The 19,004-nt window shown below is 33.2% G+C and overlaps 3 protein-coding genes across 5 annotated transcripts; all 3 read left to right on the top strand.

Annotated features, from left to right (window-relative positions):
* The first annotated feature begins 5,216 nt into the window (after nt 1-5,216).
* Nucleotides 5,217-5,675, top strand: LOC110607409 (secreted RxLR effector protein 161-like). Its single transcript, XM_021746514.1, has one exon. The coding sequence runs from the start codon at nt 5,217-5,219 to the stop codon at nt 5,673-5,675; it is 459 nt and encodes a 152-aa protein (XP_021602206.1).
* Nucleotides 5,676-7,554: 1,879 nt separating this feature from the next.
* Nucleotides 7,555-16,281, top strand: LOC110607407 (zinc finger CCCH domain-containing protein 1). Of its 3 annotated transcripts, none has more exons than XM_021746512.2 (5): nt 7,555-7,691; nt 8,142-8,234; nt 14,046-14,337; nt 14,471-15,300; nt 15,882-16,281. In XM_021746512.2, exons 3-5 carry the CDS (start codon nt 14,301-14,303, stop codon nt 15,984-15,986), a joined length of 972 nt encoding a protein of 323 aa, XP_021602204.1. In that variant the 5' UTR covers nt 7,555-7,691; nt 8,142-8,234; nt 14,046-14,300; the 3' UTR covers nt 15,987-16,281. The 3 variants fall into 3 exon arrangements, with proteins under 3 accessions (XP_021602204.1, XP_043813911.1, XP_021602202.1); XM_043957976.1 differs by having other exon boundaries at nt 7,561-7,801; nt 14,153-14,337; XM_021746510.2 differs by having other exon boundaries at nt 7,561-7,801.
* LOC110607408 (pentatricopeptide repeat-containing protein At2g36240-like) lies at nt 9,314-11,001 on the top strand. Its single transcript, XM_021746513.2, has one exon. It carries the CDS (start codon nt 9,651-9,653, stop codon nt 10,164-10,166), a length of 516 nt encoding a protein of 171 aa, XP_021602205.1. The 5' UTR covers nt 9,314-9,650; the 3' UTR covers nt 10,167-11,001.
* Nucleotides 16,282-19,004: the final 2,723 nt, after the last annotated feature.

Raw genomic sequence — 19,004 nt, 5'->3', positions numbered from 1 at the left:
ACCGAATGCTTGTGGCCACCTCAAATTTCATATAAGACTAGTCGACTTAGGATTGCATTGTATGTTATTAGCAGTTTGACCACCAGGAACTGAGCATACTGGGTCCAGGTGATGGGCAGCACTCCTAGAGTCGGCAATAGCTTAACTTCCCTTCTACTGGCAAGGGCACTCTGGGTTGAGTTTATTAAACAATTTCCATATGTGATTAAGTATAAGCATGGGAAAGATAATGTGGTTGCAGATGCTTTGTCTAGGAGGTATGCTTTAATTAATGTTGTGAGTTCTAAATTGCTTAGTTTTGAGCATATTAAGGACTTGTACATTAATGATGTTGATTTCGACAATGTGTTTGTGGCTTGTGAGCATGGAGCTTTTAACTCTTTTTATAGGCATGATGGTTACTTATTTAAGGGTAAGAAATTGTGTGTGCCTAGATGCTCTATGCGTGATTTGCTTGTGCTTGAATCTTATTGCGGGGGTTTGATGGGGCATTTTGGAGTACATAAGACTTATGATACCTTATTTGAGCATTTTTATTGGCCTTCTATGTGCAAAGACATTGAGAAAGTGTGCGCTTCTTATATTGCATGTAGACAGGCAAAGTCTAAGTCTATGCCTTATGGTCTTTATATGCCTTTACCTATTCCTAGTTCACCTTGGATGGATATTTCTATGGACTTTGTGCTTGGCTTACCTAGGACTAGGCGTGGTAGAGATAGCATATTTGTTGTTGTCGATAGGTTTAGCAAGATGGCTCACTTCATTCCTTGCCATAAAACTGATGATGCCATCAATTTAGCTGACTTATTCTTCAGGGAAGTGGTTCGACTTCATGGAGTGCCAAGGACAATTGTGTCAGATAGAGATACAAAGTACCTTTCGCATTTTTGGAAAGTATTGTGGGGTAAGTTGGGTACTAAACTCTTATATTCTACTACTTGTCATCCACAGATAGATGGCCAGACAGAGGTGGTGAATAGAACTATTGGTACCTTACTCAGAGCTATAGTGGGTAAGGATTTGAACACTTGGGAAGATTGCTTGCCTTTCATTGAGTTTGCATATAACCGTAGCATACATTCTTCCACGGGATTTTCTCCATTTGAGCTTGTTTATAGTTTTAACCCACTGACTGTACTTGATCTTGTTCCTTTACCTTTACATGAGCTTGCTAGTTTAGATGGTGCTAAAAAGGCAGAATTGGTGAAGTCCTTACATGAGAAGGCTCAGTCTAACATAGAGAAGAAAAACAAGGTGTATGCTGACAGGGCAAATAGGGACGGAAGAAAGTAGTGTTTGTCACTGGTGATTGGGTTTCGGTGCACTTCCGAAAGAAACTATTTCCAAATTAGAGGAAGAATAAGCTGGATGCTCGTGGTGATGGTCCATTTCAAGTCTTAGAGCGAATCAATGACAATTGATAGCGGTTGTCGAAGCCATAAAAAATAAACCTATTTTCAATCAACAAATTAATTTGTAGATAGTGGCAATAGGGTCGAACCACAGGGATTTAACACTACGGATTTTCCTAATAATAACTAAGGTAAACAAATAAATTAAAAAGAGGGGGGTTTGATTTGATGAATTAAAACTAAATAGCAAGAGAAAGCAATAATTTAAAAAGATGAGAATTTCAATGGGAGAAGAATTCTAGTCAAAGCATGGATCTATTTTAGTTTGTTTAGAATTGATCATTGACTCTTTAATACTCCTATTTATTTCAATAAATTAGTTTAGGATGTGGAAGACGCTTCTCACAATCCAAATTCCTCCTTAGTTCTAGTTTGATTAGGAAACGTTTGCTAATCAAACACTAGTTAACAAGTTGCCAAGAAACGTCCTTGGGGATTTTTACTTTTCAATTTTTAACTGCCTTAAGACTTAGAGAAACCTAATTCTATTCTTGCCAACCGCGTGGTCAAGTTTAGATTATGCAACCGATTATACTTGAGTTTAAACAACCTAAGCAATTACGAACCTAAATCATTCAAACAATATATTACTTAAGCAATTAAAAGCAATAGGCCTTAATTGATCTTAAAGGCAAAGTAATAATAATAGAAAGATCAAGTTGCATAAATATTGAAAATAAAGAAGAGTTTAATAATGGAGATTTAAATCTCCCAATTCATCACAAACTGAACTTTTCCAACTTCAACTAGAAAAGACAAGTGTTTAGCCACTCATGGTGGACAAAATACAAAAGAGAAGAAGAAAAGTAGAAGAAGAGAGTGGCTGCCGAATTTCTGCAGTGATTCCCAAGGTGGAGAGATGATTCCTTACTGGTTTGAGGCTGCCTCCTTTTATAGGTGAAGAGTCCTAATCCAATTAGGACTTGGAATCCTAATTTGAATTGGTCCTTTTGTGGTCTTTTACTCCTTCTTTCCTTTTGTATTTAATTATGGATGAATTCTTCTTCTTGAGAAAGTCTTTCTTGGAGTGACTCTTGGAGATGTCCTAGGATTGATCTTGAAGTGTTTGAAGTAGGATAGGACTTCAATGCTTTTGAATTTTGAATTTTGCCTCTTTCCCGCGCTGCTGTTCGCCTCTGCTTCAGTTTGATTTGGGCAGTTGATTTGCCCAAATCACTTGCCCCAATCGCTCGCGCAAGTCAGTCCCAGTTTTCTACTTCAGCTTGATTTGGGTAGTGATTTAGCCAAATCACTTTGACCCAATCACTTTTCCAGCTTTTTCTGCACTTTTTCTCCAACTTTCCATTTTCTTCCTTTTCTGTAAAAACATGACAAAAACCATAAATTAAGCTGGCAAATATGTAATTAAGCAGTAATAAAGATAATAAAAATGTGGCTAAATTATGTTTGATCAACAATGCTTATAAAATAGACTTGCCAGGTGAGTATGGGGTTAGTGCTACATTTAATGTGTTTGACTTGTTTCCTTTTGACCATGTTGCAGATTTGAGGACAAATCTTTTTGAGGAAGGAGGGAATGATACGAACTAGCAAGCACAATCACATGAGAATCGAGGAAGCAAGGATCCATTGGTGCTCCCTAGTGGACCAGTGATAAGGAGCAAAGCTAAGAAGCTTGAAGCAGCTATGAACTTACACATTCAAGAACAAGTAACACAAGAATTTACTGAGTTTGCCATTGGCAAATGTCTCGTGAAGCTTGAAGACTCACCTAAGCTACTCACCTTACTTAAGGTGTGTAATGGAGATAGCGCTGTCTAATTTATTCGGCATTGTTATGATGGGCTTGCTATATTTTATTATTTAAACACTTGTTTTATTTTAACTTTGTTTGGGCTTGTATTCTGGCCAAATTTTTTCTTTTAAGTTTTAGAGTGTTGGGTCATGTTTTGAGCTTATGTTTTAATACTTATGTGTTTGATGTGTATTTTAGTGTGTGATTGGGCTTGAGTCTTGTGTGTGGTTTGGCCAGCCCTAAAAAGAGTGTCTTAGAGTTTTATTTTCTCTCCTTACTATATAAGGATAAGAAACACTTGTAAGATGAAGCTTTTAATCAAAATTATCAGAATTCTTTTTATACCTTTGGCGTGTATTGCTTTGAGTGAGAATGAGGATTTTCTTTCATCAATTGCACCAAGAATCTTGGCTAACTTATTAACTATTCATTGTGGCGTTTGTCAGATTCTCATCTAAATCCTTCAATCATTGGTATTTCAGCTTCTCTAATTGTGGGGTGCCATAGGAGGTGGGTTTATCAAATCTTTGGATTCCATATCTATTTGTGCGTGTGGGTTTGAGACTTGTGCCATAGGGTTCCGCGTCAAATATGCTGCAGGGCAGAATGGAGTATTTGAAAAAAAAATAGAATAGTTATAGAGATGGAGCGATCAATGCTTGAAGAAAAAAGAATACCAAGAATATTTTGGACAGAAGCTGTCTATACAGCAGTCTATTTGCTCAATAGATGCCCAACAAGAGCAGTACATAATAAGATTCCTATTGAAGCATGGAGTGAAAGGAAGCCTTCAACACAACATTTGAGAGTTTTTGAAAGCATTTGTTATGTCCACATACTAGAAAGGAAGAAATACAAATTTCAAGAGAAGACTGAAAAAGGGATCTGTCTCGACTATAGCTCACAATCAAAGAGTTATAGAATATATAGCCTGAAAACAAAGAAACTAATTGTAATTCGAGATGTCGAGTTCGACGAGAATGCCACTTGGAATTGGGACAATAACAAAGTTGAAAGATAAGTCATTACTCTAAGAATATCAAGACTAGAAGAAAGTCAAGAAAAAGAAGTGGAGACTTCACCACAACAATCACCAAGGGTTGATTTACTTCCAACAATAGTAGATGAAGATCCATCTCCAGAACCATCACAAGCAAGTGCAAGCCAAGATGGAGATAAAGATGTACAACAAGCAAAACAACAACAAAGAAGATCTACAAGGTTGAGGAAGCCAAATCTGAAGTATGCAAATGTTACTACTGAGGTAAGAGAAACTCACTATTGCAAAATTCACCATAGAGCCAACAAGTTTTCATGAAGCAATCAAACAAAAGGAATGGGTGGAAGCAATGAAGAAGAGATTAAGATGATAAAGAAGAATGAAACATGGGAGCTAGTTCACAAGCCAAAAGATAAAGAAGTTATTGGACTAAAATGGGTCTACAGGATCAAGTACAATGAGAATGGTTCAATTCATAAATACAAAGCAAGATTAGTGGTGAAAGAATACTCTCAACAGCCTAAAATAGACTATTTTGAAATATTCTCACTAGTGGTCCGTATGGAGACAATTAGAAAGTAGTGCTTGTAGTAGCCGCACAACTCAAGCTCCAAGTATATCAATTAGAACTCAAGCTCCAAGTACATCAATTAGATGTCAAATATGCTTTTCTCAATGGAGAGCTTGAAGAAGAAGTATACGTTGAGCAACGCCAAGGCTACATCATTCAAGGAAAAGAAGATATGGTTTACAAGCTTAAGTATTTGCTTGACAACAGCTTCATCAAAAGTCCTAGCGAGCCATCACTCTACATCAAGGTACGAGTTTCGAAAGATTTCTTAGTCTTATGTCTTTATGTAGATGATTTTATATACAAAAGCACAAACACTAAAATGGTGGAGGAATTCAAGAAATCTATGATGGAAGAATATGAGATGACTGATCTTGGCCTCATGAAGTTCTTCCTTGGAATTCAAGTGAAGCAAGAGCCAGGACAAATATTTTTATCTCAAAAAAATATGCAGAAGATCTACTCAAGAAGTTCAACATGACAAATTGCAAACCATTAGCAACACCTATGACGCAAAATGAAAAGCTGACAAAGGATGATAATCGAGAAAGGGCAAATGAGACAACCTTTCGAAGCCTACTTGGATCACTCATCTATCTCACAAATACAAAGCCTGACATAGTTCATACTATGAGTATTGTATCAAGGTACATGAGCCAACCAAGCAAGGCATATTTCACGGCTGCCAAAAGGATACTCCACTATATCAAAGAAACCAAGAGCTATGGTATTTTCTATAAGTCCGAGGAAGCATCAAATCTCATTAGTTATATAGACAGTTACTGGACAGAAAGCATCGATGATAAGAAAAGCACAAGTGGATATGCATTCTTCCTTGGAATAAAGATAATCTCATGGTCATCAAGAAAGCAAAAGACAATGGCATTATCGTCAGTTGGAGCCGAATATATAGCAACTACAAGCGCTGTATATTAAGCAATTTGGCTAAGAAAAATTCTGCAAGATCTGCAATAAGAAATCAAGCCGCCAATGACTATCTACTGCGATAACATGTCAACTATTGCGTTAATGAAGAATTCAGACTTCCACAATAGAATGACGCACATTGAGTTATGACATCACTTTATTCGAGAGCTCGTTGATAAAGGAGAAATATCTATGCAATTTTGCAAGACTAAGGAGCAGATTGCATATATTTTCACCAAGGCAGTCTTAAGTTCATCCATTTTCGAGATCTACTTGGAGTTAAAGATTTTTCTAATTTAAGGAAAAGTGTTAAAAGTCAATCTAAAAAAATCTAGATAAGTAAATATAAAGGTCTAATCTAGACTAAGTACTATTATTGTAGAGCATTCTAGAAAATTGTAAATTAAAGTATTAGTGTAGAAAGTTTTTATGTATAGAAAATTCTTTAAAAAAAATTTCAAAACCGACTTATGGAAAGCGGTTGTGCAGCCTGTAAATAGGCTTTATAGGTGCAAAATTATAAGTAGAAAAACAAAGTACCCATTAGCTATATTATCTTATAGTCCTCCTCAATTAATAAAATTTTCTCTTTAGTCCACAAACTATTCCTTATTTCATTATTATCCAAATTTCTCCACCAAGTCTCATATACTTTTAATCATTAATTTTTCTTTTCTAAATACTAAAATTAACAAAGTAAGCACTCACATATTTAATTTTAATATGTGTATCTAAGTAAATCTAAGAGGTCTCAAGTTCTACTTTTCCAATCCCATTTTAAAAAAAAAAAATTAACAAAATAAAATTACCAGAATGTTTCTCTCTCTATAATAAAATTAGTTTTAGCGTTGATTATTGAATTTTATATATCTTTCTTTTTGCATACATGTTTATACTTTACAACTAATTAAACCGGCACCCGTTAGTGCTGACATTTACATATTTGATAAATTGGTATTGTATTTTTAGCTGGGAATGAATAACTTAAGGATGTGTTTGGTAACACTATATAATTTACTATTTTTTTTATTTTTTTAAGATTGAACGCAATTTTTTAATTTTTTAATTTACTTCTTAAAAATTATTTATGTAAAATATAAATTTATAAATTTTTATATAAAAATAAGTAATAAATTATTTTTTAGATATAATATTTAATATTAAAATTAGGATACAAATAAATAATTGCATATAAAATAATAAAAATTATTTTTACAAAATATATTATATTATAATAAAAAATTACTACTTAATTTATGTGATATATTAAAATTTATTAGTTAGTTTTTTAATTTTAAAAAATATATTTTAATTTTATAAAATTTATTAATTAATTTTTTTATTAATTTTAATTATTAAATATAATGAAAAAATCTAAAATACCTTAACATGAAATAAATTAGTATATTTTTATAAAAATCAACTAATAAATTTTTTTATATTACTGAAATTAAATTATAAAATATTTAATAACTAAAATTAATATAATGACTAATTAATATATTTTTTAATATTTTTTAATATATTTTTTAAAATTAAAAAATTAATTAAAAAATTTTCTGTAGAGACTAAATAATAAATTGTTTTATATTTATAAAATAAAAATAATTTTTCATAAATTAATTTAATGAAAGTACGGTTAAAGAAAAATAAATAAATTTAATTGATGGAAATAAAATTTTAAAATCATTAACATTAATCTTATAAAAATTGTAAATAAAAATAATAGTTTGAAAATTTTTAACAAGAAAAACAACAATTTTTGGTTTTCGATTTTGAATTTTTTGATTTCAAAAACTTTTTCTGGAGATAATAAAAATGCACATGTTTTTTATCAAATAAAAAATGAAAAAAGCAACACAATCAACTCAGTTCGGGTACTTGAAATTTCGCGGGTAATTCTAGCAACCCGTTCTTCTCTCCCTCTCTTTGCTCATATCACCGTGCTCCTCGCCGTCGCCACCATCTTCGTTCTTCCCTCACTCTCTTTTCCCCTCTCTTTATTCATCGCGACCGTGCTCCTAGGTATTCCCTCTCCCTCTCTCTCTATTATTGAGAAGAACTCCAGCCCTAATTTTCAATTTAAATGTTCTTCCATTTGACTTCTTCTGTTTGGTTTGGCAGAAATGCATCAAGTAAGTTCACTGCTTACACTTAGTTAATTGGTTTTTCTTTGTATTAGATTACAGTAGTTTATGCCATTCAATTGAGATTTGCTTATTAGATTATTGAATACTTTGAAATTTGATTATACGTTGATAGATTAGCATATCAGGCACTTTGATTATTGAATGCTTTGAGATTTGAAATTAGGCCACAAGAAATGTTGTTGTTAGAATGGAAACCACGTAAAGAAATTTAAATATTCAAAGTATTTTTTTTTTATTGTGGCCATATATATATATAATTCTTGTTCGTAAATTTTCTTTGTAACACTGATATTTGCTTACTGGCTGCTCGTTTGGGTTGATGCAGTGGTCCTCTGTTATGCAATTTTAGCATAGTTCTTGGTCTTGGGAAACTTTCAAATCCATCAAGAAGTGGGGCACTTACTTTTTGCAAATTAAGGTACATTTAGCATGTGGGCTTTCAATATAGTTCTAAGTAATTATATGGTTATGATTAATGATCAAGCTTGCATGACCATGGATTACATCTATGTGTTTAATGTTCTCTTTAGAAGGTTATTAGGTCTTTGGTGTTTAAGTGAAGTATTTGCTATTGAAGATTATACTTCAATTATTTATTGGGTGATTGTTATTCAAAAAACTTTTGATCTGTTTATTTATTACAATATATTATTGCAAGTATTTGACTATAAGTAATAAGATTTAGAAATACTTGCAAATATTTGACTATAAGTCAAAGAATGAAGACCTGGCATTGGCTTCCAAACGCCCTTTCCTTGCCTGATAAATGGAGCTTTGGCTTCATGTGATTGTCTATTATTCCAGAACTGTATGCTTCAGTTTGAGGGGGCTCTCATTGTCTGTTTTTGGTATCTCATTTTTCCTTTCCTTTGTCATATCAGTTTTGGTTGTGTGGATGTAATAAGCCAGAAGCTTAAATACTTGTCTGTTCTGATTTAGATTCTGTTGATGGATATGTAGAATTCTATTTTTGGATTGCTGCTTATTGATTACTGTAAATTGACACTTACAAGTTCATGAAACTCCAGATAGAATGACCAGAATTAATGGACAATAACTTGAATATTTCAATGAAAATTTGCTAGTCAGCTGTGGAAATATGAAAGATAAACACATGATAATTATCAGAACAAGTGGGGAGTTGCAGTTCCTGGAACCCATGTTGGGATGTGGGAAATGGGAATATAAATCTCATGAGAGATTAATCATCCTTTGGAAATTGGACACTTGTTAACTCTTACCTGTAAAACGAGTAACCTTATGTTCTCATGAAAGCACACATGTCCTCTTTTCTACACAAGAAGTTTAAGCTATGAGTGGTTTAATTATGTCTGCAGGTTCATTAACTGCAGATTCTGCAGGTTTAAGCCACTTGTGATTCTGCAATTGGGATTTCCATGTTGGTAAATACTTTTAGTTGATAAAATAAAATTATTGTATGAAATTATTGATAAAAGAACTGAAATAATTGTATGCAATTGGTAAACTTGTATGGGATCCATAAGACATGTAGGATTAACCTCCTCCTTCTTCTTCTTCTTCTTTGCTCATCTATCTTCTCCTTCTATTCTCTGTTTTCCCTTTAACATCTCCGGCCGCTATTACTATCCCTCCCTCTCCCTCCACCAAACTATACCTTTCTTTAGATCCATGGAAATTTTGTTTTGTAAGCATCTTTCATGGACCTCGCCACTCTTCTCTCTTTCATGGCATTCAATGCCTGCCCTTGTTCTGAAGGTATATTTTATTGTCCTAGGAGTGAACCCATATTTTAGTTTGCTATTAATGGTTATTGTAAAGCTGCGAAATTGGATGATGCCTTGCTTTTGAGTCCATGAGGAAATTGATTGATGGGAGGCCTAATATTGCTGTTTATAATATTTTGCTTCATGGTTGTGTCAAATGTGGGCAGCATGATAAGGTTACAGATATATGTAATAGGATGTTGAAGGATAGAGTTAATCCTGATGTGTTTACTTTTAATATATTGATTAGTAGCTATTGCATGAATAAGAAGTTTGAGATGGCTTTGGAGTTGTTCAGGGAGATGAGGGAGAAGGGGTGCAGTCCTAATGTGGTTAGCTTTAATACATTGATTATGGGATTCTTTAGGGAGAGGAAGTTTAATGAAGGGATTAAGCTGGCATATGAGGTGATTGATTTGGGGTGTGAGTTTTCAAGTGTGACTTGTGAGATTTTGGTTGATGGGCTCTGTAGGGAAGATAAAATCATGGAAGCTTGTGAACTGTTGATTGATTTTTCAAGAAGAGGAGCTTTGCCTAGTAATTTCGATTTCTATATACTTGTGGAGAAGCTATGTGGGAAAAGAAACACTGGAGCAGCTTTGTAGTTGTTGAATCAGTTGTGGAGGAATGGTAATGTTCGAAGCGTGATTTCTTTTACCACTTTAATAGAAGGATTGAGGAAATCGAGGAAAATAGAAGAAGCATTCAGATTGACGGAAAGAATGTTGAAAGACAGTATTATTCCAGAAGAAGGAAAATTGCAAAATGTTTTCAAAATTCGGATTATTATGTCAAGAAAAAAAATTTGAGATTAAAATGCAAAAATGCTAAGATTTGGATTTTTAATGCTAATACCCTTTAATTTAAAGACACAAATTGGGTCAAATTAAAATTTTAAGTGCCCAATTACTTTGTCAAAGATATTTTCTTCTAAGCGCAATCATTATCAAAATGAGTATCAATATACAATGAAAATCCTTATTAAGTTAGACAAGATGAAAAACAAACCATATGAATGACCTCAAAAACAATATTATCTTGCTCCGCCAAAGGTACTAGAAGAATAAAACTTATATTTATATTTAAATATTCAGAAATATCAAAATAAAATAACTAATGTATTGATTTAAATACAGTGAACCTGTATTATGAAGTTAATTAATCTACTATAATAATGGCATTGAAACATTGAAAATTATATAAGTTGAATGCAACATTATGATATTTTATTATTGCTTATATTGTACTATTTGCCTTTTCATAGTTTTAAATAAAACAAAATTTTTAATATTGTACTAGAAATATACTCTTGCGTTGCCTTTGGGTAAAAATTTTTTTCTTAAAAAGTTTCTAATAATATTTTTATTTGGGAGATTTACAATTTAGTCCCTGGGTATTGCCATTATTAACAAGTCAGTCCCTGTATTTTTAGATACCTATTAAAACGTCTTTATCTTTTCTTTCCGTCAATGAAATAGTCCTTCCGTCCTCTTTTCCGTTAACATTAAAATCCAATTTTACCCTCAAGTAAAACCCCTTATTTAGTCCTTGGATATTGCTATTATTAACAAGTCAGTCCCTACATTTTCAAAAATCTATTAAAACGTTTTTATCTTTTTTCATATCTATTAAAACGTCCTTATCGTTTCTTTCCGTTAATGAAATAGTCCCTATCTTTTCTCATATCTATTAAAACGTGCTTATCGTTTCTTTCCGTCAACGAAATAGTCCCTCCTCATCATTGCTTTCTATCACCGAAATCGTCCCTCCCTATATTTTTAGAAATATATTAAAACATACTTATCTTTTCTCACATTTATTAAAACGTCCTTATCGTTTCTTTTTGTCAACGAAATAGTTCCTCCTCCTCCTTCTCCTCAAAAAAGAAGAAAAAAAAGAAGAAGAAGATGATGATGATGAAGGAGAAGAAGAAGAAGAAAAAGAAGAAGAAGGAGAAGAAGGAGAAGAAGAAGAAGCAGAAGAAGAAGCAGAAGGAGGAAGAATTGATGAAGAAGAAAAAGGAGGAGGAGGAGGAAAAGAAGGGGGGTAATTTGGTCTTTTACTATATTTTTAACGGCAAAAATAGACGGAATGACTATTTCGTTGACGGATAGAAAAGATAAGGATGTTTTAATAGGTTTCTAAAAATACAGGGACTGACATGTTAATAATGGCAATACTCAGGGACTAAATTATAAATCTCCCTTTTTATTTTCATTAATTAAATGAGGTTGATTTAAATCACGGACTCAAAAAAATATCCATATTTCATGGGGAAATTTTTTATTTAGTCCACGTGTTAATTAGGAAATTTATTAGTTGGCCTCAATTTTAAAAAAAGACATTAAAACATCCCGAGGTTTTAAAAATTGTACTAATCAGTCCTTATGTTAGTTTTAACCGTTAAATGCTTTAGTATTTTGTCCTTGTAGTATGAAAAATCCATTAGCCGGTCTCTCAATTTTGTAAAAATGTCTACTAATTAATCCCAACGTATTGAGAGTATTTTTAGACTTTTCTTTAACATGTAAGAACTAAAATTAATGAAATAACTAATTAGTAGATTTGTTAAAATTTCAAGGACATTATAATATATTTTTCAAAATTGAGGAACCAATTAATGAATTTTTTTATCACAGATATTAAATAGTAAATCTTTACTATTTCATGCTGCAGAATTAGCATGCTAAAGCACATAACAAATGAACTATAATTTGGGAGCTCAAAATCCTACACTTCCAAACAATTTCAATTTGAACTAAATGTAGAACAAACGTACAGGATAGGCTACTCAAAAGAGCAGAACTGTCAACTTATTGAAGCCAAGTCAGTGAGTAAGGAAACAACCAAAAAGGAAAAAGAAATTCAGCATAATCATCAACTTAGAATGTGTTAGTAAGTCACTTTTCCATTCATATAAAGTACAGTGCTAGCTGAACCTCTTTACTCCTCATGAGCCATTGCACCAGAAATCCAAATCATTAACTACAAGATTAGGACTGGATGCAAGATTGAATAATTTGCTAAAAGAAATTTTCATGGAAAAAGGGAAAAAAGGTGAAAGCAAAATCTCAAAAAGGAAAATAATCCTTTACTTTGGTAATCAAAACAAAGTTGGTATGTATTCAACATCATAGTATTCAACAAAAGATTTAATATATAATATTGTTTGCAAATATAAAAGCAATACAATTATGATGATCTTACCTCCCTCCTCAAAATTAATTGAGAAGATAACTCTTGGCCTCTTAGACCTTGTAATAGTTTGGGTAGAATTCATCATTGTATCGCATACCACACCACTTTTTGATCCTGAAAAGGATTTTCAATACATATCATTACTTCTCATTCCAGTACTATATTATAGCAATAAGTTTGATGTCATATTTTCTGCAATCCGTGTAATCTCTCAAGTCTCAACTCTGTCACATTTCAATCTTCTCATACTCGCTCTCCCTCCCTTGCTGAATGTCTTTGCAGATATGATTTTACTAACAAATATCACTCCTCTCATCCTTTTATCTTGCCTGACACAAATTTACCAAATTTCTTATTAATTTCAATCCTATTGTATCTAACACCTAATATAAAATAAATTAAAAATTCCCGGAATTCACACCACCTACACTACAAAATTAAATAGGCGTTAAACCTCCCTGCATTATTTATGCAACAACCTGATCTCTCTAATCACTTTGTTAGTGGAATGAGATATATACATTTCATACCTTTTGGAATACAAATATTTAATTTGAAATATATACTATTCAATTTAATTTATTAGCTGCTTAAACTCATAGAGTCAACAATAAAGCATCTCAAACAAAGCCATTTGTTATCCATTTCTCTAAGAACTGGACTCAGTTGTGCCTCTCCATCACCCCTGCAAGAAAAATAAAAATAAATGAATTAATTAAAGCATAAGTCCAATTTTAATCCTATAATTTTGTTTTTTCTTCTTATTTATTGAAATTGATTAATTAAGAGGAAGAGAGTATATATACCACTATACCATTGCTTCTGCAAGCTGGGTGCTGCATAGGTTTGGTGAAAGATACTCCCCAATCCGCAAACATAAAAACTAAAAATCCCTTCTTTGACTGAATCCCTGGAAAAGGACCCTAAACCATGCTGACGGCTGCCCCCATCCCCATGCAACCCAAGTCTCAGCTCTTGCAGCCTTGGAAGTTCTTTTCTCCATCTCGTTGAGCCTCTCAGACCAATTTGAGCTCTTGTCGTGGCCATGTGATTCTCGTGTTGTAATTTCTAAGATCTATTGTACTTTTTAGCTCTTTGCTGATAGAAATTGTTTGTAAATTTTTTTTTTGTGTGATTTTGCAATTTTTGAGGATTGTTTGTGATTCTTTTGTGGTTTTGCAATTTTTAAGTTTCATGTTTCTGGATTTTATTTTTGTATTCTTTTTCTTGTTGATGATATATGAATTGCTGAGATTGATTATGCAAATTTGCTCTTTTGCTTCTAGAAATTGAGGATAGTTCTGTTTTCGTTTAACCGAACTGAAGCTGAACTGTTGGCGATTCTGGTGTTGCCTGCGCCAAGCTCTCATCTGCCCCTCCTTTCTCGGCACAGGCCCATTCACCCAGATTTGCCGTGGCTTGGGATTGAACTATAGCTTTAGAGTGTACTGTTCCAAACAAGTATAGTTTCGCCTATATTCCTTCCAAGTTCATCTTATTCAATTAGAGAAGTTGATATCTTTTGTTGTTCTAATCTGAACATGGCAGATTCAGGTGAATCTCAGCAGCCTGAACCAGGTGTATATATATCCCATCCTTGAAAACTTCTCTTCTCTTTTTTTTACATCTTTTTGTTTCCATTTGATGTCATTGTTTTTCTTTGTTGTTGTAATAGCTCAGCAGCGATAATTTTTGTCTTTGGCATTTGCAGTGTGTAATTTTTTCAGAAAGCCTTTGAAGAACAAGAATATTAGAAAGAGAACAGTTGAGGAAGATGAAGATGAGGATTCAAAATCTGGAAGCTCCTTGCTCCAAATTCAGAAAAAAGTCCCAAAACTTGATAATAAGTTGTTCTTTTCTACTGGACCTTCCAAAAGTTCAATGTCCACTGAATCTACTGTTGAATCTAATCGATCAGTCTTTCAATTTGAGTCTTCAAAGGAAATTCAAGTTCAACATGATAGTAGAGCAACATCAACTCTAGAAACTGAGACCGAGTTCTCAAAAGATGCTCGGGCAATTCGTGAGAGGGCTCTTAAGCAAGCAGAGGAGGCATTGAAGGGTAAAAATCCAAGCTCTGGTAATGAAAAGGTGTATAAAGGAATTCATAGGTATACTGATCATAAAGCTGGGTTTCGAAGAGAGCAAACAATTTCAAGTGAAAAAGCAGGTGGAGCTCATGGTCCTCTTAGGGCCTCTGCTCATATTAGGGTGTCAGCGAGATTTGATTATCAGCCAGACATTTGCAAGGATTACAAAGAAACTGGTTACTGTGGGTATGGAGATGCATGTAAATTTATGCATGATCGAGGGGATTATAAGCCTGGTTGGCAGCTGGAGAAGGAGTGGGAAGAGGCAGAAAAGATAAGGAAGAGAAACTTGGCTTTGGGGGAGGATGGTGGTGGTAGTATAGAACAGAGTGATGAAGATGAAGATGATGATGATTCATTGCCATTTGCGTGTTTCATTTGTCGGCAGCCTTTTGTGGATCCTGTTGTGACTAAATGCAAGCACTACTTCTGTGAGCATTGTGCTTTGAAGGTGAGTACTTTTTCTGTGAACACTGTTCTTTGAAGGAGGTGCTGTTTGCATGAATTTATGCTTGTTCTTGAGATAGAGAGAACATATAATTCAAAAATAAACAGCTGGAAGGGATAAATTCATTAAAAAACAGAATATAAATTGGACAATTGTTTAGTGGCAATTTGGAATCCATGTTGTTTCTGGTTATTGTTGTCCAGTGTTCATAGAAAACAATATTTTTAGAACATATTTATTTCTGTTAATTGATGTCTTGAGAAAGAACAAATTGTGACAATACAAGTTCCTTGATTTTAAGATGCAATTTTATAGCATTGGACAACAATCACCAAAAAAGAGATACCATTTACATCCTGAGGATATTACTATTGTAAGTAACAAACAACAACTAACAATTTGGAATTATTGTAGAGTTTTTCTTCCTTTGTCCTAAGTATTGCCTATCTTTTCATATTTGGTAGCCTTTTCTATCTTTTGCGGCGGGTCATAATATCTTCTTTCCATTTTGCATTGTGCTTTTATGTGTTAAATTCTTTTTCCATGATTGTAAACTGATATATTTGCTCCCTTCTGATTCACAGCACCATGCAAAGAACAAGAAATGTTTTGTGTGCAACCAACCTACACTTGGCATTTTCAATGCAGCCCATGAAATACGCAAAAAGATGGCTGCTGAGGGTAAATGATACATTTTCTGATCCAAGATCATGAAGATATGAACATGTTTTAATGCCATTTCTAGGTAATTCTGTTTTCATAGGTTAATGTTGAAGAGGAAGTTTATTTTTCAGGATTCTTTAATGCTCGCACTTCTCATTTTGAAACAGCCACCACCATAGTGTGGTTTTTTGTACTTAGCCTATAAAGTAACTATGAATGTGGTAAACTGTAATGATTGGATTAATTATCTTAATTTGAATGATATACTTGTAAATAGCTCTTCATAGCATGAATTGAGCCTTTTTTTTTCCTTTGTTTTCATCTACTCAAGTTTTGGTGTTTGCATTCCCTTGCCCTTTTGGGAGGGGAAGGGTCTGCCTTTTGTTTTGTTTTTTGGGTAGCCTTTCTAGGGGAGGTTTCCCTCGCCTGTACCAGTGGTATAGCTGTGTTTCTTCTTTGTTTCTTTGGTCTTGTCTATGTTTCATAGATTTTGGGCTTGCATATGGGGAGGGTTTTGTTGGTATGTGGCTAGAGTGTGGGTTCCAGAAATTTCCTTAGGGGAGACTTTGTTTTGTTTGTTGGCTAGCGCTTTAGGGAATTTAGAATCCAAGATTCTTCATGCTTGGTTTCGCTAATGGCTATATGAGATTGAAATGCCGGTAAGCAACCCATCACTGTTTGTAGCTGTACTTTTTCTATGAAGAATCTGGCATATATGTAGCCTGTTTGTCCATTTTGTGGTTCTCTTGGATTGTGTTCTTTGTTTTACAAGAGTTTTGGGCGGCATCTGTGGATGTTGGCTTTCCTTCTATGAAGCATGGTTTCAAATTGCGGCCGCGTTTGCGAATAATAGAAACATGCTACATGCCTGTAACAATCATGATGTAATGTAATGATGATATGTCATTCGCAAATTATTTTTTAAAAAATTTATAAAGTTCATAAAATTAACAGATATTTACAGATGCAATCAAATAATTTAATAATAAATATAAATATATCAAATAAGTATAAAATTTATAATTTTAAACATCATGTATAATACTTAACCTCAATTATCACTAGAATGAACAGTTTAGTAAGTTCCTGATCCACTTTGATCTTTTTCATAAAAGTTATTTAATATTTCAAATTTTAATAATTTTATTCACTATAAAATAAAAATTAAAAGGTATTCAAAAAAAATTTCTAAAAATTATTGAGAAAAATTGAAGTTTTGAATTTCTAATCAAAGTCATTTAACATTCTAACTTCTTATTATTTTGTTTTTGCATTAATTACAAAATAATTCAAAAAATATTTAACATTTGTTGAAAAAAATAATAAAAACTAACTTTTCTGTCAATAGCTTTTAAAACCACTTTAAAATTTAGAATTCTTGATTCTTGAAGACTTGAAAATAGAAATATGCAACCCTTGTTCCTTTGTAGTGAAACTTAGAGAGATTTAGGAGAAAGTTGAGAAGAGAGCTTGAGAATTGAAAGAAATCTAGTGTATTTTTCTAGTTTTGGCAATTTGGCTTAGGAAAATGAAGTGATAAGGCTGAAAGTAGGTTTTCAAGCCTTCAATTATTCAAACATTAATGAAGAAAGCTGTCCCAATAAGAACATAACATTTTTTGCAAATTCCTATAAAGAAAAGAAAGTAATGGCCGTTAAGTCACGGTCTGCAACGGTCGTGACTGTTGTGTAACAGCCATCACTCATACAAAATGTTATTGCTGGTCTTTTTCAAAAATTGTAAATTGTGCCCTTATTTAAAACCATGCTCTGAAGCTGTTAATGATGCTAGGGTTAGGGTGCTAGTGGTGGTTGGGGTAGTAGATGGAGCTAGTGGGCTTGGATCTCAACGGTGCTTGTTTCTTCCACAGTCTTTTGGCCCTGGTGGTTTCTTGGTTCAGATTAAATTGGGTTGGATTGTGTTGAGCTCCTATGTACTTGGTGTTTTGGAGTGGGTCAGTTGTGTGTACTTTAGATTCTAACTGCACTTATAATTGTTACTCATGCAAAGATATAGTCCCTTCAAATCGTTTTGCAATTATCAACTAATCTATTTATGGAGAGAAATATTGGATTCTTGATTGAGCACATGGATGAATTGTCAATTGAATAGTAGAAGGTTTGAAGATGAAAATGATGCTCAATATATCTTTCTCATGCGACATTGGCTAGTTTGCAACAATCTTCTAGTTTTGAACCAACGGCCACACAATATTGCCTTTGAGGATATTCATTTTAATGAGTCCCCTTAATCAAGTAATTATAAAATGCAAAATTTATCAGCAATTTCTTAGGTAAGTTCATAAAGATAGACAATGTTTTTAGAAACCAACCAAGCAATGAGGCACAACTAAGAGTCCGATCAATGATCAATGGAGGAACTTTTTATTACTAGATTCCATTTCAAATGATATGATAACACAATAAACTAGATATCACTATGGTATGAAAGGCTTTCTAACATTTTTTTAATTGTAAATCCTTATGACATTTCAGTAACAATTATTCATTTTCGAAAATACAATTTGTCGTGAACTCCACTAAAAAAAGGATGACATTTGGTCCTTGGATGTGAGCCTCATCTCTAAAAAAGGGTTAAGTGATAAACATGAGACCCATCATTAATCTCTCACTAGTTGATACAAGACTAGTAGGTCCAAATGAGTTGAGGCTAGATTCAAATTTAGCCATCTCAATCCATAATCTCAATTCTTAACAATGGATGCTATAAACCCAGTTCACCAATAGAACAACGGCCAAAGCTCTATTGGAATTCTCAGCTAGTGCTATACACTCAGGCACATCAACATTTAATGTCTAGTACGATAAAAGATAAAGAACAAGTTTCGAAGGCTTTTAAACAGAAGGTTCTTATCCAACCCATCTCTCATGTGTCAGTTTTGATCGATAAGTCTTTGATATTTTAATCATCTCTTCTCACCAAAATCCCAACCAAAGAAGAAATTTCCCAACTTTTTAAGTAATATCTCTACTCGATCGACGATGACAAATTGACCCATATCTCCTTTTCATGAGTTTCCATAG

This window comes from Manihot esculenta, chromosome 7 (assembly GCF_001659605.2).
Source record: "Manihot esculenta cultivar AM560-2 chromosome 7, M.esculenta_v8, whole genome shotgun sequence".
Taxonomy (NCBI): domain Eukaryota; kingdom Viridiplantae; phylum Streptophyta; class Magnoliopsida; order Malpighiales; family Euphorbiaceae; genus Manihot; species Manihot esculenta.
The sequence above is the reverse complement of the archived record's forward strand: the minus strand, read 5'-3'. Positions and strand labels throughout refer to the sequence as shown.